Source organism: Micropterus salmoides, unplaced genomic scaffold, assembly GCF_014851395.1.
Source record: "Micropterus salmoides isolate LMB-PRFRI ecotype aquatic unplaced genomic scaffold, ASM1485139v1 Ms_hic_scaffold_18, whole genome shotgun sequence".
NCBI lineage: Eukaryota > Metazoa > Chordata > Actinopteri > Centrarchiformes > Centrarchidae > Micropterus > Micropterus salmoides.
Genome location: NW_024040928.1, coordinates 32,349,452 through 32,372,529, shown reverse-complemented (window position 1 = coordinate 32,372,529; position 23,078 = coordinate 32,349,452). Strand labels below are relative to the sequence as shown.

The window sequence follows — 23,078 nt, the reverse complement described above, 5'->3', positions numbered from 1 at the left end:
AATCCCAACTATTGTACCTTCAAAAAAGTCATCTTGTTTATGTACACGTGGGCGATGGCGACGCACGGCAGAGTTTCAGGGACTGTTGGGTTAAAAATAAAAATCAATAAAACAAAGTATAATCAGGAGATGAGGGATGATCCGATCCTCGTCTGACGGGATTAACACCAGCTGCAATCAGCTCAGAGCTCATCAGGTCAGACCTGGACCTGACCGGGTGGGAGCAGATCTGAATCTACCTTCGTTTCAAAGTTGATTTATTTGTACAGGTGAGGGAACAGTGATGTGACCCTTTTGTTCACTCTTCCAGAGTACAGCTCAGATTATCAGCTGATGGATTACACAGTAGTAAGTGTTTTTTCCAGAGGTGACGGTCGGGACACTAAATCCCTTCATCTGACGCTTTCCTCAAAGTCGGCTCACCTGGTTGGTGGAACACGGAAATCCAAACTTCCCCGGTCAATAATTTTGTGTTTTTAGTGCTAAGAAGCGAGTCAGACGGATTAGCACGTCATGTTTGTGTGTTTGTGACGACCGAAGTCCAACAAACTTCGTGTTCAAACAGGAGCTTCGTTCTGACCAGAGGTCATGAAGCTGTCGTTAGTCACTGAGGGTCTGATCAGGACACCACAGCCCTCTGCAGTCCGCTCGTCCTCAGGTTCAGATGGGGTCTGGCTGGTTTCTGGTGGTGGTGCTGGTCTGTGGTCCGGTCGGGCTTCAGTCAGAAGGAGACGAAGACCTGGGAGTTCTGCTGCAGCAGCTGTTGGCCCGGGTGGAGAAACTGGAGGAGGACACAGGTCAGTCTGACAGGCAGATTACAGACTTTCTAAATGCTTTAATCTGGTACCCACATGATAAAGATTTCAGGTTTACAGAACGTCTGTATTCAGGTAAATATTAAAACAGATTTTACTCTTCAGACCTCGTGACAGGAAGTAGTTTCACTATAAAAACTGGAACAGCTGTTGGTTCTCAGCCTCCGTCCACGTGGATTTTATGACTGTAGACTCGATTCCTCCCTGGACCTGCAGAGTCCTCTCACAGTGGTACTGGTCTGTCTCAGCTGAAGGGAACCAGCAAACCTTTTCTGTCTCCTGCAGGTAAATCTCAGGTGGCGTTCTCGGCCTCCCTCGTCACCGCTGAACAGGAAACCCATCACGGGCCTTTTGACAACGACACCGCGCTGGTGTTCAAGAGGGTGACGACAAACATCGGCAACGCTTACAACCCAGACACAGGTACGACCCACCTGTTCAGGTTCAGGACGTCAGATGTGGGGCTGTTTCAGACACATGTTTTGTCTGTTTTTAAAGGAATAAAAGTTTGTTGTAGAAGTAGAGCTTTGCTCTGGCGGTCTCCAGGTGAGCTCGACGTGTTAGTAGTAGTGTGAGTAGGATTTCTGACGCTGAATATTTTCAGTCCTGAACCAAATATCATCTATCTAGGAGCTGTTTCTCCCTGTTCTTTGTCTGCAGGCGTCTTCACAGCCCCAGTGAAGGGACTCTACTACGTCCGGTTCACCGGTTGTGTTGGAAACCCGGGGACCCTGAACGCAGCACTGCTAAAGAACGGGGAGAACATGTTCGCCATCTACGACTCCAGGGGCAGCCATGTCAGCGGCTCCAACGGCATGGCGCTGGTCCTGGAGGAGGGGGACCGGCTCTGGGTCGTCCTCTGGGCCCAGAATAGCATCTTTGATCAGAGTCGCCGCAGCACCTTCAGCGGCTTCCTCGTCTTCCCCATGTGAGGGAGACGAAGCTCCTGCAGCTGCCATGGAGACGGTGGAGAAGATCCAGATCAAGGTCCTGAACCCAAACAGACCTAGATCTTCTAGTTTCTTTACAAAACATCCAGGATCACAGGTAGAACCTGAGAGGAGTCAGTCAGGGAGCAAGACGCAGTTTGAGATTGTTTTAATATCAAAACTGTGAAAAGTAATTTCCACTTCAGTGGGACTTTAAGATGTTTCATGACAAAATATTAAAGATGAATTGATCCCCAGTTTGTTTTGAAGAGCTGAGCAGGAAATAAAGGTTTAAGGTCTGTGGTTACTTCCTGTTTCTCTGACTGAGGTGAGCGTCTCGTTCTGCAGAGGTCAAACTGCGGTTCCATCTTCTTCCTCTAAAGTAAACTTCAGACACGGTCCTCACAGATCCAGAAAGGTTTTCACCTGGAACATTGTACACAAAATGCCAAAATCCGTACATCCATCCGTAATATTCTGTGTTTGCAGACACCAAGAGTCCCTTAAAATCACATTTATTCATTTAGCTGACACTTTGATCCAAAGTGACTTAAAATTGCCGTCTACACTGAACACAATTCTAAAGGCAACATCTACTCATCCTGAGCTGAACTCAAAGATCTATGTACACAAAAGGCCTATTTCTCTCAAATATTCTCAAATATTGTTCACAAATCTGTCAAAATCTCTGTTAGTGAGCACTTCTCGTTTGCCGAGATAACCCATCCACCTCACAGGTGTGGCAAATCAAGATGCTGATTAGACAGCATGGGCATTGCACAGGTGTGCATTAGGCTTAACAGTTTTTTCTTAAATTTAATCTTTCATGCATGTTAATTTATTATTACTATTATTGTTATGTCTTCTAGGTATGTATCGTTTCTATCCTTAACCTTTCCTCTCCTATACTCCTGATGTTAGTCTGTCCACATTTACTAAGGTTCAGGTCAGAGCTGTGAGATTGTTTTGGTGTTTTCCTCTCTTGTTGTTCCTGTCCTGGAATGTTCATTCAAGGCCCGGAGAGGATCTCTGTTCCCCAAAACATAGAAACCTAGACTGTGTAAATGATGATGCATCCCTTTGCTCGGGGCCAGACGCCCGAAGCCGCCCTAGGTGGCAGGTCTCTGGACCAGCTGAATATGTGTTTTAGTACTTCTGTTTATTCTCTTTTGTTAAACAAATTCTTCAAAGACAACAGTTTGTTGTAACTCAATTATTTGCTCAACTCCTCACCAGCAAGATACAATTTCCACAACAGGCGGTGACTTGACTGTGGAGCCCTTGATGTCAAAAACCAGTGCTAAAGGGAACCCAGGGGGGCTCAAAATTAAATTTAGATTTTTTCCATTGTTTTTTTCTACTTACATATTTTCTATAATTATTTCTATTGCTTAATATCTTGACATGAAAAGTGAGCTATCGTAACAAAAGAATTTCTCAGGATAATTTCTGATTCTGACCAAACATCAGTTTGTAATGTTCTGTGTTTGCAGCTGCATGACTTCAATCTTTGGCTGCATTCATGAAAAAAGACTAAAAATCAAAATGACATCAGGTGAAAACTAAGCCTCATTATATGTGGCACCGACACGTTAACATGGAAGTGAAAATGTCACCTGAACCTGTCGCAGAGACTCAGTTTGTCTCCAGTATGGATCCAAATCCAACAACTCAGGTTTGAATAATTAATATTTATTTAGCAGGTTACAAATACACTTTCTTTGGATTTTTGAGGAACCTAAAGCCTGAACACTGACAGAACACGAGACACAAACCATACAGGGGCCCTGAATGCAACATTAAGGATCACAGACTGATGTGTTTCAACTCTGTGGTTTCTGAGGTTTATAACAAAATCACAAAGTGTATTTCAGCTTGTCTCTATTTCAAATGACTAAAGATTAATAATTAGCACTACAACACTGTTTCTGTTGGTTTCAGCTGCTTCCTGGTGCCGCGTTGATAACAAGCATCCTTTCAGTCACCCAGCAACCACAACACCTGAGCAGAGACTGCATATATTAAAATACTGTTTACACTAAACCTGGAGCTGCATTTAAAAACATTCAGTTAATAAAACAATAGTCTAATAAGTTTAGTTTGACCAACAAACCTTTTCACTTTTTCCTGAGCTCTCTCCACATCTCACACTTTGATCAGTTAATCATTCAGATCATTTTGTGACATAAGTGGAAGGTCAGTCACGTGACGACGTGGTCATATGTAGGGTGGGATTATATGAACGACGACCGCTCCGCTAACGACGACCATGAGATGTGGTTGAGGGCTCCAATGAAAGCTGGTAAGTGGACCTTAAGTTAGGTATTGCCTAGTTATTCATCAGTGATTGCTCCTACCATGGTGCCTGCAACAACTCGTGGTAAATGTAACGGCAGAAAATTGTTTTCTTCTTTACTTATGATCTTTTATGCAAGTACAGTACTTGCTATTTTTCTATTATTATTAGGTCTTATACAGTGTTTTAATCTTTAACCTGTTCCTTTTATTATTATTCTCATCATTCTAGTCTGTCCACATGTGTAGGGTTTAGGTCAGGAATGTGGAGTTGTTGTCCTTACTGTTCCTCTCCTGGTTTGGCTGGGACCAGTCAAAGCTGGCAGAGGATCTTTTGTTCCCCAAAACATAGAAACCCAGACTGTGTAAATGATCATGCAGCCCTTTGCTCTGGGCCAGACGTTAGTGACTGTCTTAGGAGCCAGAACCTCTGGTCCAGCTTGTTTTTGTTGTAGTACTTCTCTGTTTATTCTCTTGTGTTAAAAAGTGTTAAATTCTTAAAAGACAACAGTTTGTTGTAACTCAATTATTTGCTCAACCTCCCACCAGGAAACGGTTTTCCACGACAGTAAATACTTCTCTGTTACACCCCTACTCAAAAACCCTACTCAAGTTGAGAATTATCACTCGCACGGCTTCTCTTACCACTGCTACGCAGACGATACGCAACTCTACCTATCCTTCCCACCAGGCGATCCCACCGTCTCGGCGCGGATCACGGACTGTCTATCAGACATATCTGCATGGATGAAGTCTCGCCACCTTCAACTAAACCTCTCTAAGACTGAACTCTTGGTCATTCCAGCCAAGCAATCTATCCACCATAACATCAAACTACAAATTGACTCCGCAACCATCACTCCAACCAGGGTGGTGAGAAACTTCATGATTGATGACCAGCTGTCCTTTTCAGACCATGTTGCTGCTGTCTCTCGGTCGTGCTGCTTTGCTCTATACAACATAAGGAAAATCAGGCCCTACCTCACTCAGTACGCCACCCAGCTGCTGGTACAGGCCATGGTTATCTCTCTGCCCTCCTAGCAGCTGTTGTGGTGAAACCCCTACAAATTCAGAACTCAGCAGCCCGTCTGGTTTCTGATCAGCCCAAAAGGTCTCATGTCCTTCCGTTACTGAGTGAACTCCACTGGCTCCCCGGGGCCTCCAGAATCAGATCCAAGTCCCTGATGCTGCATACAGAGTGACTATTGGGTCTGCACCCATCTACCTAAACTCCATCATACAAGCCTTCGTTCCTTCTTGGCCACTACGCTCCTCCAACGAACGCCGCCTGGCTCTGCCATCCCTTCACACAAAGCGACCTCAGTCCCTGTTCTCATCTGTGACACCACAGATGCTTTGTTGATGCTTGTGTGTTGTTTCTCAAATGTAAGACGCTTTGGATAACAGTGTCTGCCAAATGAGTAAATGTAAATATGTTATAATTGTGTTTTTCCATTAATCTTTAGTTTTTCTGAATTAACTAAGTTTTGTGAGGTTTTAAAACTTAAATCACATCAGTGATACGGTTCTGTTCTTTGGTTCCTCCTGTCAGAGTGAATATCTGGTTCTACACACCTGTGACGTAGACTCTGCGTCTCCTCATTCATCCAGAGCCTTCTTGGAGGATTGTCGTGTAAAAATTCAAGACTTGGGCCAGATAAGAAAGCTTAAACATTTTTATTATCAACAAAAACAGACACCAATTAGAATACAAAAGTTCCACCGGAGTGTGTCAGAGATCGGTGCAAAATAGAGCCCCATTCTGTTACCAGAACAGAGACTTCTGGACCTCCTTTTATAGCTCTGTTTCTTGGCTTCACATCATCTCTTGGCTCTCTTTCCTGCTGCACCTGAATCTGGGAAAGTCCCTGACTGCCTGCTCCTCCTCTCTGTGTCCTCTGCATGCACTCTGCTTGATCATGCTATTTCTTCCATAACCTGACTTTTATGGAATAAACTGGTGTTGTTTGTGCTCCGTGCCAGAAACAGGACATTCTTACTGTGATGGACTATATTGATGTATGTTTTGTAATACAAAATCTGCTTCTGTATTTTCCTTTGCAAGGTATTTTTGATGCTCCCTCCCTTTTCTCCCAAAGCACACGAGCTTGCTCACAAACACATGTGCACACACACTCAGAGCTGTAGAGTTTTCACACTGTGATCCTAACTTTACACTATAAAATAACACTTTAAATGATGACAGTGTAGACCACCATTGCTCTAGTAATTAATGAGAACAATTTAGGCTATAAAGGTCCAAAGTAATTCACAACAGGATCCGTCCCTGGTCTTCGCCCTCAGCTTTTTCACCTGTTAGTCGGCGATGTCGGCCCTCTCCTCTGCCTCTTCCAGCTCGCGCTGTAGCTTGTGGAGTTTGGCCATGTTGGTGTTTGCTGCCTCTTCTGCTGCATGTTTGTAGGACTTGACCTTCAGCTTCAGATTGTCCACCAGGTCCTGGAGGCGAGTCATGTTCTTGTGGTCTTCCTCAGTCTGGTAGGTGAGCTCCTTAAAGGTCCAGTGTGTAATATTTCTGAGAATTTATTGACAGCCAAAATATGTTTTCACTAGTGTTTAATGAACCCTTGTGTTTTTATTACCTTAGAATGAGACATTTCTGTTTACATAACCCATATTCTCTGGTGTTTAGTCCTGGTTTAGACCCATATTCTCTGGTGCTTTATTCCTGGTTCAGACCCATATTCTCTGGTGTTTAGTCCTGGTTCAGACCCATATTCTCTGGTGTTTAGTCCTGGTTTAGACCCATATTCTCTGGTGTTTAGTCCTGGTTTAAACCCATATTCTCTGTTGTTTAGTCCTGGTTTAAACCCATATTCTCTGGTGTTTAGTCCTGGTTTAGACCCATATTCTCTGTTGTTTAGTCCTGGTTCAGACCCATATTCTCTGTTGTTTAGTCCTGGTTTAAACCCATATTCTCTGTTGTTTAGTTCTGGTTCAGACCCATATTCTCTGGTGTTTAGTCCTGGTTTAGACCCATATTCTCTGGTGTTTAGTCCTGGTTTAGACCCATATTCTCTGGTGCTTTAGTCCTGGTTCAGACCCATATTCTCTGGTGTTTAGTCCTGGTTTAGACCCATATTCTCTGGTGTTTAGTCCTGGTTCAGACCCATATTCTCTGGTGCTTTAGTCCTGGTTCAGACCCATATTCTCTGGTGTTTAGTCCTGGTTTAAACCCATATTCTCTGGTGCTTTAGTCCTGGTTCAGACCTATATTCTCTGGTGCTTTAGTCCTGGTTCAGACCTATATTCTCTGGTGCTTTAGTCCTGGTTCAGACCCATATTCTCTGGTATTTACTCCTGGTTCAAACCCATATTATCTGGTGTTTACTCCTGGTTCAGACCCATATTCTCTGGTGTTTACTCCTGGTTCAAACCCATATTATCTGGTGTTTAGTCCTGGTTCAGACCCATATTCTCTGGTATTTAGTCCTGGTTCAGACCCATATTCTCTGGTATTTACTCCTGGTTCAGACCCATATTCTCTGGTGTTTACTCCTGGTTCAAACCCATATTATCTGGTGTTTAGTCCTGGTTCAGACCCATATTCTCTGGTATTTAGTCCTGGTTCAGACCCATATTCTCTGGTATTTACTCCTGGTTCAAACCCATATTCTCTGGTGTTTAGTCCTGGTTTAAACCCATATTCTCTGGTGCTTTAGTCCTGGTTCAGACCCATATTCTCTGGTATTTACTCCTGGTTCAAACCCATATTCTCTGGTGCTTTAGTGCTGGTTCAGACCCATATTCTCTGGTGTTTAGTCCTGGTTCGGACCCATATTCTCTGGTGTTTAGTCCTGGTCTGGTCTTTAGTCCTTGTTTAGACCCATATTCTCTGGTGTTTAGTCCTGGTTCAGACCCATATTCTCTGGTGCTTTAGTCCTGGTTCAGACCCATATTCTCTGGTGTTTAGTCCTGGTTTTGACCCATATTCTCTGGTGCTTTAGTCCTGGTTCAGACCCATATTCTCTGTTGTTTAGTCCTGGTTCAGACCCATATTCTCTGGTATTTAGTCCTGGTTCAGACCCATATTCTCTGGTGTTTACTCCTGGTTCAAACCCATATTATCTGGTGTTTAGTCCTGGTTCAGACCCATATTCTCTGGTATTTAGTCCTGGTTCAGACCCATATTCTCTGGTATTTACTCCTGGTTCAAACCCATATTCTCTGGTGTTTAGTCCTGGTTTAGACCCATATTCTCTGGTGTTTAGTTCTGGTTCAGACCCATATTCTCTGGTGTTTAGTCCTGGTTCAGACCCATATTCTCTGTTGTTTAGTCCTGGTTTAGACCCATATTCTCTGGTGTTTAGTCCTGGTTCAGACCCATATTCTCTGGTGCTTTAGTCCTGGTTTAAACCCATATTCTCTGGTGCTTTAGTCCTGGTTCAGACCCATATTCTCTGGTGCTTTAGTCCTGGTTCAGACCCATATTCTCTGGTGTTTAGTGCTGGTTCAGACCCATATTCTCTGGTATTTAGTCCTGGTTCAGACCCATATTCTCTGGTGTTTACTCCTGGTTCAAACCCATATTATCTGGTGTTTAGTCCTGGTTCAGACCCATATTCTCTGGTGTTTAGTCCTGGTTCAGACCCATATTCTCTGGTATTTACTCCTGGTTCAAACCCATATTCTCTGGTGTTTAGTCCTGGTTTAAACCCATATTCTCTGGTGCTTTAGTCCTGGTTCAGACCCATATTCTCTGGTATTTACTCCTGGTTCAAACCCATATTCTCTGGTATTTAGTCCTGGTTCAGACCCATATTCTCTGGTATTTAGTCCTGGTTTAAACCCATATTCTCTGGTGCTTTACTCCTGGTTCAAACCCATATTCTCTGGTATTTACTCCTGGTTTAAACCCATATTCTCTGGTATTTACTCCTGGTTTAAACCCATATTCTCTGGTATTTAGTCCTGGTTCAGACCCATATTCTCTGGTGCTTTAGTCCTGGTTTAAACCCATATTCTCTGGTGCTTTACTCCTGGTTCAAACCCATATTCTCTGGTATTTACTCCTGGTTCAAACCCATATTCTCTGGTATTTACTCCTGGTTTAAACCCATATTCTCTGGTATTTACTCCTGGTTTAAACCCATATTCTCTGGTATTTAGTCCTGGTTCAGACCCATATTCTCTGGTGCTTTAGTGCTGGTTCAGACCCATATTCTCTGGTGCTTTAGTGCTGGTTCAGACCCATATTCTCTGGTGCTTTAGTCCTGGTTTAAACCCATATTCTCTGGTATTTATTCCTGGTTCAGACCCATATTCTGGTTTTGACACATATCCTGTCTGTCAAACTCTGTTAAACAATTATTTCTTTTAGTTGGATGAATCACCAGCTAATGAACGGAAACATTTTATCTGAGTTCAACTAAACACTGTCTGTAAACTTTAAAGTCCATCAAACTTTGTTGTTCAAACAGTCGCTTTATTCAGTGCAGGGGTCAGACTTTAATAGATATCTGAACATTTCAGTCTTTGAGTCCACACCGATTCCTCTTCTGCTTTCCAGCCGCTTGTCCACAAGTTGAGATGTTGCCCAGCTGGGTTCTGGTCGTGTTGGTGGTCTGTGGTGTGGTCAGGGTGACTTTCTCAGAGCCTCAGAAAATATCAGCTGAACAATGCAGAGTGTTGCTGCAGCAGCTGACAACCCGAGTGGAGAAACTGGAGAGAGCGCGTGAGGACAGAGGTAACTCTGCTGAACTCTGCAGGGGTTTATACACTTTTACCGACACTAAGGGCCAGATTTACTAAAGGTCTGCGTGAGTAAAAACGTGTGCAAACTTGATATCACCAGCAAATTAACATGTAAGCTGATCTACTAATGGTGTGCACGCAGAATGTCTTTCAAAAGTGCAAGATAGCACCTGTTACTTTTGCCTTAATGAATATGCAGTTTAGTCCATTGTAGGTATCGGAGAGGGAATGGGGCGTTGAGGCGTAGCGACCGGGCACGGTGCGGAGGGTCAGTGATCGTTCCCTCTGGCTGGATGAAGCACCATCTGCTGGCATTTCCTGGTGTCTGGGTCATTCCAGCATACTGAACCTGTTTCTGCTGGGGTTTCCCAAAGCGGTTTTTCAGGGGTGCTGTCCCAAGTTCTTAACGCAATCTCAGGCAGGATGGGCAGGTACAGACGATTTCTACTGAACGAAACAAACCAAGGTTTTTACGCAGTGGCTGCTTTCCCTCCCGACCCTCCATGGTGGAAACCATTAAAACCCTCATTTAAATACTGCCACCTCCACTGTCTTTGCTCCTGTTGTCATCTATGCAATAATTCTTAGTAAATCACCCATAACAGGAACTAAAATTGCACACAATTTAGTGCTCTTTGTTCGGGATGTTAGTGAATCTGGTCGCTAATGTTCAGATCTTTGCACAGTTAGAACAATATTTCAGCTGTAATGTGCAGATGTTTTATCGTCCCGGCCTTTCTGTGTGGAGTTTGCATGTTCTCCCCGTGTCTGCGTCGGTTCTCTCTGGGTGTTCCAGTTTCTTCCCACCGTCCAAAGACATGCGGACTAGGTTACTTGGTGACTCTAAATTGTCCTTAGGTGTGCTTGTGAGTGGTTGTTTGTCTATACGTGGCCCTGCGATGGACTGGCGACCTGTCCAGGGTGAATCCCGCCTTTCGCCCAATGTAAGCCTGGGATTGGCTCCAACCCCCCGCGACCCTGTACGGAGGATAAGCGGTTGAGTTTAGTTTTCTTTAGTTAGCCTTTAGCTAATGGAGCCTGTTAGTTTGACTTTCAGATGACTGCATTTAATGAAAAGCTTCTGTCTCCTGCAGGTAAATCTCAGGTGGCGTTCTCGGCCTCCCTCGTCACCGCTGAACAGGAAACCCATCACGGGCCTTTTGACAACGACACCGCGCTGGTGTTCAAGAGGGTGACGACAAACATCGGCAACGCTTACAACCCAGACACAGGTACGACCCACCTGTTCAGGTTCAGGACGTCAGATGTGGGGCTGTTTCAGACACATGTTTTGTCTGTTTTTAAAGGAATAAAAGTTTGTTGTAGAAGTAGAGCTTTGCTCTGGCGGTCTCCAGGTGAGCTCGACGTGTTAGTAGTAGTGTGAGTAGGATTTCTGACGCTGAATATTTTCAGTCCTGAACCAAATATCATCTATCTAGGAGCTGTTTCTCCCTGTTCTTTGTCTGCAGGCGTCTTCACAGCCCCAGTGAAGGGACTCTACTACGTCCGGTTCACCGGGGCAGTTGGAAACTCGGGGACCCTGAACGCAGCACTGCTAAAGAACGGGGAGAACATGTTCGCCATCTACGACTCCAGGGGCACCCACGGCAGCGGCTCCAACAGCATGGCGCTGGTCCTGGAGGAGGGGGACCGGCTCTGGGTCGTCCTCTGGCCTCGGCGGAGCATCTTCGATCGGACTCAGCTCAGCACCTTCAGCGGCTTCCTCGTCTTCCCCATGTGAGGGAGACGAAGCTCCTGCAGCTGCCATGGAGACGGTGGAGAAGATCCAGATCAAGGTCCTGAACCCAAACAGACCTAGATCTTCTAGTTTCTTTACAAAACATCCAGGATCACAGGTAGAACCTGAGAGGAGTCAGTCAGGGAGCAAGACGCAGTTTGAGATTGTTTTAATATCAAAACTGTGAAAAGTAATTTCCACTTCAGTGGGACTTTAAGATGTTTCATGACAAAATATTAAAGATGAATTGATCCCCAGTTTGTTTTGAAGAGCTGAGCAGGAAATAAAGGTTTAAGGTCTGTGGTTACTTCCTGTTTCTCTGACTGAGGTGAGCGTCTCGTTCTGCAGAGGTCAAACTGCGGTTCCATCTTCTTCCTCTAAAGTAAACTTCAGACACGGTCCTCACAGATCCAGAAAGGTTTTCACCTGGAACATTGTACACAAAATGCCAAAATCCGTACATCCATCCGTAATATTCTGTGTTTGCAGACACCAAGAGTCCCTTAAAATCACATTTATTCATTTAGCTGACACTTTGATCCAAAGTGACTTAAAATTGCCGTCTACACTGAACACAATTCTAAAGGCAACACCTACTCATCCTGAGCTGAACTCAAAGATCTATGTACACAAAAGGCCTATTTCTCTCAAATATTCTCAAATATTGTTCACAAATCTGTCAAAATCTCTGTTAGTGAGCACTTCTCGTTTGCCGAGATAACCCATCCACCTCACAGGTGTGGCAAATCAAGATGCTGATTAGACAGCATGGGCATTGCACAGGTGTGCATTAGGCTTAACAGTTTTTTCTTAAATTTAATCTTTCATGCATGTTAATTTATTATTACTATTATTGTTATGTCTTCTAGGTATGTATCGTTTCTATCCTTAACCTTTCCTCTCCTATACTCCTGATGTTAGTCTGTCCACATTTACTAAGGTTCAGGTCAGAGCTGTGAGATTGTTTTGGTGTTTTCCTCTCTTGTTGTTCCTGTCCTGGAATGTTCATTCAAGGCCTGGAGAGGATCTCTGTTCCCCAAAACATAGAAACCTAGACTGTGTAAATGATGATGCATCCCTTTGCTCGGGGCCAGACGCCCGAAGCCGCCCTAGGTGGCAGGTCTCTGGACCAGCTGAATATGTGTTTTAGTACTTCTGTTTATTCTCTTTTGTTAAACAAATTCTTCAAAGACAACAGTTTGTTGTAACTCAATTATTTGCTCAACTCCTCACCAGCAAGATACAATTTCCACAACAGGCGGTGACTTGACTGTGGAGCCCTTGATGTCAAAAACCAGTGCTAAAGGGAACCCAGGGGGCTCAAAATTAAATTTAGATTTTTTCCATTGTTTTTTTCTACTTACATATTTTCTATAATTATTTCTATTGCTTAATATCTTGACATGAAAAGTGAGCTATCGTAACAAAAGAATTTCTCCTCAGGATAATTTCTGATTCTGACCAAACGTCCGCATGAGACGAGTTGGGATGAGAATGATGTTGGTGGAGCCACTGAAGGGTTAAGAGTCGTTGCTCAGTTGCTCAGAGACACATTGATGGGTGTGTTGCAGGGTCTTATCCACTGCACCATCACCACTCCAGAACGAACTTTCGACGGGCTCCAGACATGTTGCAATGGAGGTGAAACAGTCGCCTGAAGCTGCTGCAGAAACTCTGAATTCATTCATTATTCACACACTTTCTCCTGACGACTTTGGTGCAAATCATTTTTTAAATGTTTTTAATGTTAAATAAAACAATCAGAGTTTTGTGTGTTCATACAGACACAGAGAGGGTTTAGCAGCAGGAAGTGAAGTAAACAGGAGTTAATTGTGGTAACGAGTCTCTTCCTTCCTGCGTCCATCACACAGTTTATCAGATTCCTCTGAGACAGAAGGTGAAGTCTGAATCCCTCAGCCTGCTTCATCAAATCATCAGACTTCAGCAGAAACAGAAATTAGGCAGAGAACAAACCTCCTGAAACCCTCAGACGCTCCTGTCCTGCTGGAACAACAGATGTTCTGTCTGACTTCTTGACCCAAACAAAGATGGCCGCCAGATAAAGCTTGCTGGGCCGGAGTCCTTTAAGTCTAAAGGTTGATGGGTTCATCTTTGGATTTATTCCAATCTGTTTATTTTGGGTTTCTGTGTGGATTTAAATGTATGGCGAAATAAAAAACATATAGTAAAAGAAAACATTTCAACAAAGGAGAGCAGAACATGTAAAATAATGAACATCAGAGATCAGACTGCAGGAGACTTTCCCTGTGGGGAGTCCTGGTGTTGGAAAAGCTAAATGAACACATGAATACTGAAGAAGCTACAGAGATGAAACAGACAATAATAAATAATTTAATAATAATAATAATAAAGACACGAACTGATCCAAACTGCATTCAACAGGAAATAATAAGCTGACAGCTGGGTTTTATTTTGAAAGAGTCACTAATATCGTGGGAACAATCCGTCACTTCTCCTCACAAAGATCTCTGCACCGTCACCGAGCTCCTCCATCCCGGACCCTGCGGGGTCCGTCTCCGTCCCCCCGACGCCAGCAGCCGGGTCCCGGTGTCTAGACCTGCTCTTGAATAAAATCCAGCGGATTTCAGAGATTTATTGTTATTCTTATAATAAATTGAGAAATGTGACGAAACATAAAAGGTTAAAAAGAAAACAGAAGATAATTGTAGTTCAGAGGTTAATAAAAGAGGAGAATAAACGTAAAGCAGAGATTGTAAAGTGACCTCATTAACATGTTAACATCTCTCGTCAGATGTTTCATGTGTTTCTCTGAATTTATGAATTTAAATTTAGTTTTGATCACATTTAGCTGTTTATGGAATTTTTCTGACTCATGAACGCTCTGCTGCTGAAACGCTTCCAGTGTGAGTTGATAGTAACGTGGTGCACACGCCGCCTGTGTGAGGCCGAGGTTGTAGCCTACTGTTGTGTTAGCTCTTGAGTGTTATATCTTATATATTTGAGATATAGGCCTGGTCAGTTTGTCCTCAGACAATAAGGACTCTAATGGAGAGTGCCTGGCTCTCTCCAGAGAGCCGCCCTGTTTGGATTGTATAAAATGTCGCCACTGCAAAAACCAGAATAAGTGCGTAGATGGTATTTGGTAAGTAGTCCTTAAGTCCCCAAAAGACCTCAGTATGTCTCCTCGGTATAAATCTTCTGTTCGGTCAATGCCACAAACTGAAGGAAGGGTCTCTTAAAGCTGCTGGTAAAGTGCTGTTAAGTGTGATAGGCGTCCTTGGGGAGAGGGAGATTGACACATGGGTCTAATCTGGGCGGCCCAAAACTATAACCCCCCTCTCTCAAAAAGCAGCACTAAGGTATCCCTCCTTATTCTTTAGACCTTGCCATTCCAGAGGAATTTACTAACAAGCGAGTTGTATTTCCTGAAAAAGGATTTAGGAAGTCCGGCTGGCATGGCCTGGAAAAGGTACATGAGCCCGGGCATAATAATATTCATCTTAATGACGTTGATGTGAAAGTGGTACATTTTTGTTAAATAATTCTGATTTTCAGTTGAATCACCAGCAGGAAGGGAATAACAGGTGTGGCGGCCCCGGGGCCTCTGCCAGGGTGTTTGTGTGTGTGTCTCTGTGACTGTGTTTTGTTGCAGGGTGAACTTCCTGGTGGAGTGGAGCTGAGAACATCATACATACATCAACATACATCCTGGTCCCCAGCACCGCGGCGTGTTGCTTTGTTGCTACACTATGTTTTGCCAGCCACATTTGTTAAGCTTGTTAATAAAACTCCTTTTTCTAGTAATCCCTTACGGGTGGTTTCCTCTATTTTCTGTGGCCCCAGAGCCGGGCCCTAACACAGGAAAACATTTCATCTGAGTTCAGATAAAATGGCGGGAGGCCAGTTTACACTGTAAACTTTAAAGTCCATCAAACTTTGTTGATCATGTTGTTCAAACAGTGGCTTTATTCAGTTCAGGGTCAAACCCGAGCTGGTATATATAAACCTCCACACTGATTCCTCTCCTGCAGCTTTTACTCCAGCTAAGATGTTACCCAGTTGGTGTCTGGTCGTGTTGGCGGTCTGTGTTGTGGTCAGGGCTCAGACTTTACCAGAGACTGAGAAAACAGATGAAAACGGGGGAACCCTGCTGCAGCAGCTGATCGCTCGAGTGGAGAAACTGGAGAGAGAGCGTGAGGACCGAGGTATCTCTGCAGGATTTAGACACTTTTACTGACACTTAGTGTTTTGATCTGTGCTGAGACTATGGCTGGGCGATACGGCCAAAAAGTCAGATCCTGGTACTGTTAGGCAGAAGAGGGCTGCAGGGTGAGGGAGAGAGACGCTGGCAGGACTTTACAGAAACATATTAATGAAGTCAACATCAAACTGTATCGGTATGAACGGTAACGTCTAATTTCAGATCTCCTTTGAAATGATATCGGTGTGCCGGCCAGCACTGACTGAGACTCTGCACAGAATGAGTGAACAGACACCAGATACACTAGAGTGGTAAAGATAATGAGGGGACTAATCAGACATTTACAGCCCCCTCCAACAGTCTTTGAACGGTGAGGCCACTTCCTTTGTTTTTGTTGTTCCCTGAAGACTTTTGGGTTTAAGATCAAAAGATGAGACAAGAGTTCAGAATTTCAGCTCTCATTTCCTGGTATTCACGTCTAGATGTGTTAAACAACTCAGGACATATGAGCGTTTGTTTTAGACCACAGCGTTCTGAGGTGAACAAAAGTAATGGAACAAATAATCTTAAAGTAAATAACATTTAATATTTGCGTGCAATAACTGCCTGAAGCCTGCGACACATCGTCATCACCAAACTGCTATTCCAGGCTTTTACCGCAGCTTCTTTCACTTCTTGTTTGTTTCAGGGTGTTTCTCTCTTCAGTCTCCTCTTAAGGAGGTGAAATGCATGCTGGGTTAAAGTCAGCTGATTGACTTGGTCAGTCTAAAACCTTCCACTATTTCCTCTGATGCAGTCCTTTGTTTTGTTGGCAGTGTGCTTTGGCTCATTGTCCTGCTGCATGATAAACTTCCTCCTCATTAGTTTCAATGCATTTCTCTGTAAATTGGCAGACAAAATGTTTCTGTCCACTTCTTCATTCTGCTGCGACATCATCAGTTCATCATCAATAAATATTACTGAGCCTGTTCCAGAAGCAGCCGTGACATCACCTCCAGCAGGCTTCACAGATGAGCTCGTACTCTTCAGATCATAAGCACTTCCTTTCTTTCTCCACACTTTGGCCTTTCATCACTTTGCTAGAGATTAATCTTGGTCTCATCAGTCCATCAGGCTTTTGTGGCTCATCTCTGTTCTTCTTTGTAAATTTCAGTCTGGCCTTCTGATTCTTCCTGCTGATGAGAGGTTTGCATCTTGTGGTGCGGCCTCTATATTTCTGCTCTCTGAGTCTTCTTCCAGCAGTGGATTGTGACCTTCACCCTGCACTGTGGAGGTCGCTGCTGATGTTTTCTTCACAGCTCTCACCATATTTCTGTCATCAACTACTGTTGTTTTGCTTGGCCGACCTGTTGGACGTCTGTTGCTCAGTACACCAGTAGTTTCTTTCTTTTTCAGGACGTTCCACATTGTTGTGCCCAATGTTTGTCCGATGGCTCTGCTCGATTTTCCTTCTTTTCTCAGCTTGACAGTGGTTTGCTTTTCTCCCACAGACAGCTCTCTGGTCTTCATGTTGGTTTATCCTCTTTAACAGGAAATGCAGTCTTTATAGGTTTGAACCAAGGATGAAAACTTAGACTAGTCATGCAGAGATATTTAATGTTTGGACAATCAACCTAAAAGGCAACAAGAAACATCTGTCAGTCACATGTTCCAGTAGTTTTGGAGGGGACTGTACGTTGTACTTTAAAGGCTACCGTACTGAGGATACACCCTCTGTTCTTCTGCTAGTTCTCATGAAAACCTTTACAACATAAACTGCAGTAGGTACAGGTAAATTTTTCAAAAATACTCAAACTCTCTCCATTTATTTTTCTTTTGTGAAAAGGTTTTTAGCTAATGGAGCCTGTTAGCTTGTCTGCTGACTTTCAGTTGACTGTATTAAATAAAAAGCTTCTGTCTTGCTGCAGGTGAAGCTCAGGTGGCGTTCTCGGCCTCCCTCGTCACCTCTGAACAGTGGACCCATCACGGGCCTTTTAACACCCACACCACCCTGGTGTTCAAGAAGGTGACGACAAACATCGGCAACGCTTACAACCCAATTACAGGTACAACTCACCTGTTCAGGTTCAGGACGTCAGATGTGGGGCGACACTGTTTTTTTAAGGAATAAAAGTTTGTTGTAAAAGTGGAACTTTACTCTGATGGCCTGGTTTAGACCATGGACACTGTGACGTCCCCCGTTGGTTTCTTGACTGCTGTCTATGGTTTGTTCTTTGATTATTATATTTATTATTTGATTTTGTTTCAAAACTGAATTGGATTTTACATTTTAACACCAAAACGGAAAAACAGATAAACAGACATCGTTTTTGGTTTTTCTGTTTTCAAATCCAAAATGGAAAACATACATTTTGATATTAAAGGTGTCCGATTTGTGTAGCTTAAACCTTCAGCAGATACACCTGGGGGATGGTGGTCCCTGATTAAATGTAATTAAGATGAGCTTGAACATCATCGTAGGTGGGTTTTTAAAACTGGAAGTAGAAGTAGAGCTTTGCTCTGGCGGTCTCCAGCTGAGCTCTGCTGCAACTTGTTTTCTGCAGGCGACGAGGACAGAAAGCTTTCAGGCTTTGAGGTTATGTTCAGCGATAAACAATTTTCTGACGCTGAATATTTTCAGCTGTGAACCAAATTTCTTTTCACACGTTTCAACACAGCTGCTGACATTTGGAGCTGTTTCAACCTGTTCTTTGTCTGCAGGTATCTTCACAGCCCCCAGGAAGGGACTCTACTACATCCGGTTCACTGGGGCGGTTGGAGACTCGGGGTCCCTGAATGCATCACTGCAGAAGAATGGGGTGTCTATGTTTGAAATCTACGACACCAGGAGCACCCACGGCAGCGGCTCCAACGGCATGACGCTGGTCCTGGAACAGAGTGATCAGCTCTGGATCACTCTCTTGTCCGGGCAGAGCATCTTCGATCAGACTCGGCTCAGCACCTTCAGCGGCTTCCTCGTCTTCCCCATGTGAGGGAGACGAAGCTCCTGCAGCTGCCATGGAGACGGTGGAGAAGATCCAGATCAAGGTCCTGAACCCAAACACAGACCTAGATCTTCTAGTTTCTTTACAAAACATCCAGGATCACAGGTAGAACCTGAGAGGAGTCAGTCAGGGAGCAAGACGCAGTTTGAGATTGTTTTAATATCAAAACTGTGAAAAGTAATTTCCACTTCAGTGGGACTTTAAGATGTTTCATGACAAAATATTAAAGATGAATTGATCCCCAGTTTGTTTTGAAGAGCTGAGCAGGAAATAAAGGTTTAAGGTCTGTGGTTACTTCCTGTTTCTCTGACTGAGGTGAGCGTCTCGTTCTGCAGAGGTCAAACTGCGGTTCCATCTTCTTCCTCTAAAGTAAACTTCAGACACGGTCCTCACAGATCCAGAAAGGTTTTCACCTGGAACATTTTTTAAACATGCAAAAACATCAGGTTGTAATATTCTGTGTTTGCAGACTTTAATCTTTCATGGAAAATCACAGAGGCCCTCAAAATGACATCACCTTTCAATGTGCTCCAGACTTTCATTCATTATTCACACACTTTCTCCTGACGACTTTGGTGCAAATCATTTTTTAAATGTTTTTAATGTTAAATAAAACAATCAGAGTTTTGTGTGTTCATACAGACACAGAGAGGGTTTAGCAGCAGGAAGTGAAGTAAACAGGAGTTAATTGTGGTAACGAGTCTCTTCCTTCCTGCGTCCATCACACAGTTTATCAGATTCCTCTGAGACAGAAGGTGAAGTCTGAATCCCTCAGCCTGCTTCATCAAATCATCAGACTTCAGCAGAAACAGAAATTAGGCAGAGAACAAACCTCCTGAAACCCTCAGACGCTCCTGTCCTGCTGGAACAACAGATGTTCTGTCTGACTTCTTGACCCAAACAAAGATGGCCGCCAGATAAAGCTTGCTGGGCCGGAGTCCTTTAAGTCTAAAGGTTGATGGGTTCATCTTTGGATTTATTCCAATCTGTTTATTTTGGGTTTCTGTGTGGATTTAAATGTATGGCGAAATAAAAAACATATAGTAAAAGAAAACATTTCAACAAAGGAGAGCAGAACATGTAAAATAATGAACATCAGAGATCAGACTGCAGGAGACTTTCCCTGTGGGGAGTCCTGGTGTTGGAAAAGCTAAATGAACACATGAATACTGAAGAAGCTACAGAGATGAAACAGACAATAATAAATAATTTAATAATAATAATAAAGACACGAACTGATCCAAACTGCATTCAACAGGAAATAATAAGCTGACAGCTGGGTTTTATTTTGAAAGAGTCACTAATATCGTGGGAACAATCCGTCACTTCTCCTCACAAAGATCTCTGCACCGTCACCGAGCTCCTCCATCCCGGACCCTGCGGGGTCCGTCTCCGTCCCCCCGACGCCAGCAGCCGGGTCCCGGTGGGTCGGCAGGTTGGACGGATCCTCCGCGGTCACAGCGGGGGGCCCGGCGGTGGTCAGGGCCGGGGAGGTGACGCCCTCTCCGGCCTGAGGGGGCTCGGCCGGTCCGGAGGAGGGGACCGGGCGACCCGGAGCGGTCTGACTGTCCGCTGATCCGGTTCTGTGAGTTTCAGAACTGGTTTCTTTAAAAACCTGAACTTTAACAGAACTGTTGTTTATACAAGTTTCAGAGATACCGGTCCGGGTCAGTGCGGGTCCGGATGTGGGTTTCCAGATGAGGCTGTAGTAAACCGCCAGGATGACGGCGCCCACGGACACGGACAGGACGTAGCCCACCACGGTGGCCAGTCTCACCCACTTCTTGTTGGCTTTGGCCACCAGCTGCGCCTTCTTCTCCCCGGTGTAGGTGGCCGGTTTGCCCCGCTCCGCAGGGCGGAATGCGGGGGTCCAGGTGCGCGGGTCCCGCATGATGGTCCTGCGGGTCGGAGCTGGAGGAGGAGGCGGTGCGTGCGGCCAGCGGCAGTGATCCGTCAGCCTCCCGGTCCTGCCGTCGTCCTCATCTGGACCCACAGCTGGATTCCAGCGGCTTATAGCCGGACTGAGTCAAGGTCCACCGAGTCACCGCGGACCGGAAGCCAAGCCTTCAAAATAAAGGCTTAATGTTTCGAAATAAAAAGATTTAAAACTCACTGCAGCTTAAAACAGGTGGTTACTGTTTTAAACATTTTTACTTTTATAGGCTATTTTTATATAATTTCTCGATGTTGCCGTTTAATAACAGCTGTTTGGAGAAGGCTCAGGTCATTATACATATATATTTTATATTTCTGAATATTATTTTACATCCACTCAGTGTAAAAAGGTTTGGACAGTTTCTTTTTTGTGACGGTTTTTGTTTTTCACTTTGAGTTTAAGTTTGAAAGTTTTCGTCTGAAGTCCTGTGTTGAATTTAAATGTAATCAAGCTTTATTAACATGTGAATATCAGGACACGATGGCAGGTGGTCAGGAGACATCAGGAGTGGCTCAGATTATAACTGATGAAGGTTTAACTGCAAACTGTTTATATGATACAGGTTATTCTGTTAACAAGCATAAACTAGAGACTCAGGATTTTCTACATGTGTTGTTTGTTTGAAACATTTACTTTTTACAACACTGTCAGCTGTGATTTAATGTGAAAATCCAATATCATTTCCGTTAAACTTGTTTTGCAGTTCAGCAGAACCCAAGCAGGAACCTCTGGCTGCCTTAAACCTGCGTCCTCTCCAGCAGCCAGCAGGGGGCGACTTAAACCTGCGTCCTCTCCAGCAGCCAGCAGGGGGCGACTTAAACCTGCGTCCTCTCCAGCAGCCAGCAGGGGGCGACTTAAACCTGCGTCCTCTCCAGCAGCCAGCAGGGGGCGACTTAAACCTGCGTCCTCTCCAGCAGCCAGCAGGGGGCGACTTAAACCTGCGTCCTCTCCAGCAGCCAGCAGGGGGCGACTTAAACCTGCGTCCTCTCTAGCAGCCAGCAGGGGGCGACTTAAACCTGCGTCCTCTCTAGCAGCCAGCAGGGGGCGACTTAAACCTGCGTCCTCTCTAGCAGCCAGCAGGGGGCGACTTAAACCTGCGTCCTCTCCGGCAGCCAGCAGGGGGCGACTTAAACCTGCGTCCTCTCCGGCAGCCAGCAGGGGGCGACTTAAACCTGCGTCCTCTCCGGCAGCCAGCAGGGGGCGACTTAAACCTGCGTCCTCTCCGGCAGCCAGCAGGGGGCGACTTAAACCTGCGTCCTCTCCGGCAGCCAGCAGGGGGCGACTTAAACCTGCGTCCTCTCCGGCAGCCAGCAGGGGGCGACTTAAACCTGCGTCCTCTCCGGCAGCCAGCAGGGGGCGACTTAAACCTGCGTCCTCTCTGGCAGCCAGCAGGGGGCGACTTAAACCTGCGTCCTCTCTAACAGCCAGCAGGGGGCGACTTAAACCTGCGTCCTCTCTAACAGCCAGCAGGGGGCGACTTAAACCTGCGTCCTCTCTAGCAGCCAGCAGGGGGCGACTTAAACCTGCGTCCTCTCCAGCAGCCAGCAGGGGGCGACTTAAACCTGCGTCCTCTCTAGCAGCCAGCAGGGGGCGACTTAAACCTGCGTCCTCTCTAACAGCCAGCAGGGGGCGACTTAAACCTGCGTCCTCTCTAGCAGCCAGCAGGGGGCGACTTAAAGCTGCGTCCTCTCTAGCAGCCAGCAGGGGGCGACTTAAACCTGCGTCCTCTCTAACAGCCAGCAGGGGGCGACTTAAACCTGCGTCCTCTCTAGCAGCCAGCAGGGGGCGACTTAAAGCTGCGTCCTCTCTAGCAGCCAGCAGGGGGCGACTTAAACCTGCGTCCTCTCTAACAGCCAGCAGGGGGCGACTTAAACCTGCGTCCTCTCTAGCAGCCAGCAGGGGGCGACTTAAAGCTGCGTCCTCTCTAACAGCCTGCAGGGGGCGACTTAAACCTGCGTCCTCTCTAGCAGCCAGCAGGGGGCGACTTAAACCTGCGTCCTCTCTAGCAGCCAGCAGGGGGCGACTTAAACCTGCGTCCTCTCTAGCAGCCAGCAGGGGGCGACTTAAACCTGCGTCCTCTCTAGCAGCCAGCAGGGGGCGACTTAAACCTGCGTCCTCTCTAGCAGCCAGCAGGGGGCGACTTAAACCTGCGTCCTCTCCAGCAGCCAGCAGGGGGCGACTTAAACCTGCGTCCTCTCCAGCAGCCAGCAGGGGGCGACTCCAGCGGCTGCAGAAAGAAAATGTTTCTACTTGTCAGCTGATTTATTCCCTCAGTAAACACTTTCCTGATGAGTTTATGGTCTCAGTCTCTAGTTTCAAGTCTTCTTCAACACAGCATGATGTTCATTTAGTAAATTATGGTCCCATTTAGAGGAACAGAGACCAGGAAGCAGGGGGGGCTTTAGGGCGGGGCTACAAGCTGATTGACTGGGGAAAACCTTTAAATTAACTCACAACAGAGTTTTTTTTTTTTTTTTACTTTATGT

The 23,078-nt window shown here is 45.2% G+C and overlaps 4 protein-coding genes across 5 annotated transcripts; 3 read left to right on the top strand and 1 right to left on the bottom strand.

Annotated features, from left to right (window-relative positions):
• The first annotated feature begins 564 nt into the window (after nt 1-564).
• LOC119909440 (cerebellin-1-like) lies at nt 565-2,051 on the top strand. Its single transcript, XM_038727698.1, has 3 exons — nt 565-797; nt 1,101-1,238; nt 1,476-2,051. The coding sequence occupies exons 1-3, from the start codon at nt 665-667 to the stop codon at nt 1,745-1,747; spliced, it is 543 nt and encodes a 180-aa protein (XP_038583626.1). The 5' UTR covers nt 565-664; the 3' UTR covers nt 1,748-2,051.
• A 7,435-nt stretch (nt 2,052-9,486) lies between these two features.
• Nucleotides 9,487-11,796, top strand: LOC119909436 (cerebellin-1-like). The gene is made up of 3 exons (XM_038727693.1): nt 9,487-9,743; nt 10,846-10,983; nt 11,221-11,796. The coding sequence occupies exons 1-3, from the start codon at nt 9,587-9,589 to the stop codon at nt 11,490-11,492; spliced, it is 567 nt and encodes a 188-aa protein (XP_038583621.1). The 5' UTR covers nt 9,487-9,586; the 3' UTR covers nt 11,493-11,796.
• Nucleotides 11,657-21,099, bottom strand: zgc:153157 (uncharacterized protein LOC751674 homolog). 2 transcript variants are annotated; one of them, XM_038727689.1, is made up of 2 exons: nt 19,070-21,097; nt 11,657-11,915 (listed from the first exon to the last, which is right to left on the bottom strand). In XM_038727689.1, exon 1 carries the CDS (start codon nt 20,545-20,547, stop codon nt 19,957-19,959), a length of 591 nt encoding a protein of 196 aa, XP_038583617.1. In that variant the 5' UTR covers nt 20,548-21,097; the 3' UTR covers nt 11,657-11,915; nt 19,070-19,956. The 2 variants fall into 2 exon arrangements, with proteins under 2 accessions (XP_038583617.1, XP_038583618.1); XM_038727690.1 differs by lacking the exon at nt 11,657-11,915 and adding an exon at nt 13,214-13,976 and having other exon boundaries at nt 19,999-21,099.
• LOC119909435 (cerebellin-2-like) lies at nt 15,488-18,950 on the top strand. The gene is made up of 3 exons (XM_038727691.1): nt 15,488-15,676; nt 17,580-17,717; nt 18,373-18,950. Exons 1-3 carry the CDS (start codon nt 15,520-15,522, stop codon nt 18,642-18,644), a joined length of 567 nt encoding a protein of 188 aa, XP_038583619.1. The 5' UTR covers nt 15,488-15,519; the 3' UTR covers nt 18,645-18,950.
• Nucleotides 21,100-23,078: the final 1,979 nt, after the last annotated feature.

Excerpts from the sequence above, each read along its gene's own strand:
- LOC119909436 (XM_038727693.1), top strand. The coding sequence starts at position 9,587 with ATGTTGCCCAGCTGGGTTCTGGTCGTGTTGGTGGTCTGTGGTGTGGTC. Across the intron at positions 9,744-10,845 it reads GAGAGCGCGTGAGGACAGAG|GTAAATCTCAGGTGGCGTTC; the intron begins GTAACTCTGCTG and ends TGTCTCCTGCAG. Across the intron at positions 10,984-11,220 it reads CGCTTACAACCCAGACACAG|GCGTCTTCACAGCCCCAGTG; the intron begins GTACGACCCACC and ends CTTTGTCTGCAG.
- LOC119909440 (XM_038727698.1), top strand. The coding sequence starts at position 665 with ATGGGGTCTGGCTGGTTTCTGGTGGTGGTGCTGGTCTGTGGTCCGGTC. Across the intron at positions 798-1,100 it reads GAAACTGGAGGAGGACACAG|GTAAATCTCAGGTGGCGTTC; the intron begins GTCAGTCTGACA and ends TGTCTCCTGCAG. Across the intron at positions 1,239-1,475 it reads CGCTTACAACCCAGACACAG|GCGTCTTCACAGCCCCAGTG; the intron begins GTACGACCCACC and ends CTTTGTCTGCAG.
- zgc:153157 (XM_038727690.1), bottom strand. The coding sequence starts at position 20,547 with ATGCGGGACCCGCGCACCTGGACCCCCGCATTCCGCCCTGCGGAGCGG. Across the intron at positions 13,977-19,998 it reads AGCTCGGTGACGGTGCAGAG|ATCTTTGTGAGGAGAAGTGA; the intron begins ATCTTTGTGAGG and ends GACGGTGCAGAG.
- LOC119909435 (XM_038727691.1), top strand. The coding sequence starts at position 15,520 with ATGTTACCCAGTTGGTGTCTGGTCGTGTTGGCGGTCTGTGTTGTGGTC. Across the intron at positions 15,677-17,579 it reads GAGAGAGCGTGAGGACCGAG|GTGAAGCTCAGGTGGCGTTC; the intron begins GTATCTCTGCAG and ends GTCTTGCTGCAG. Across the intron at positions 17,718-18,372 it reads CGCTTACAACCCAATTACAG|GTATCTTCACAGCCCCCAGG; the intron begins GTACAACTCACC and ends CTTTGTCTGCAG.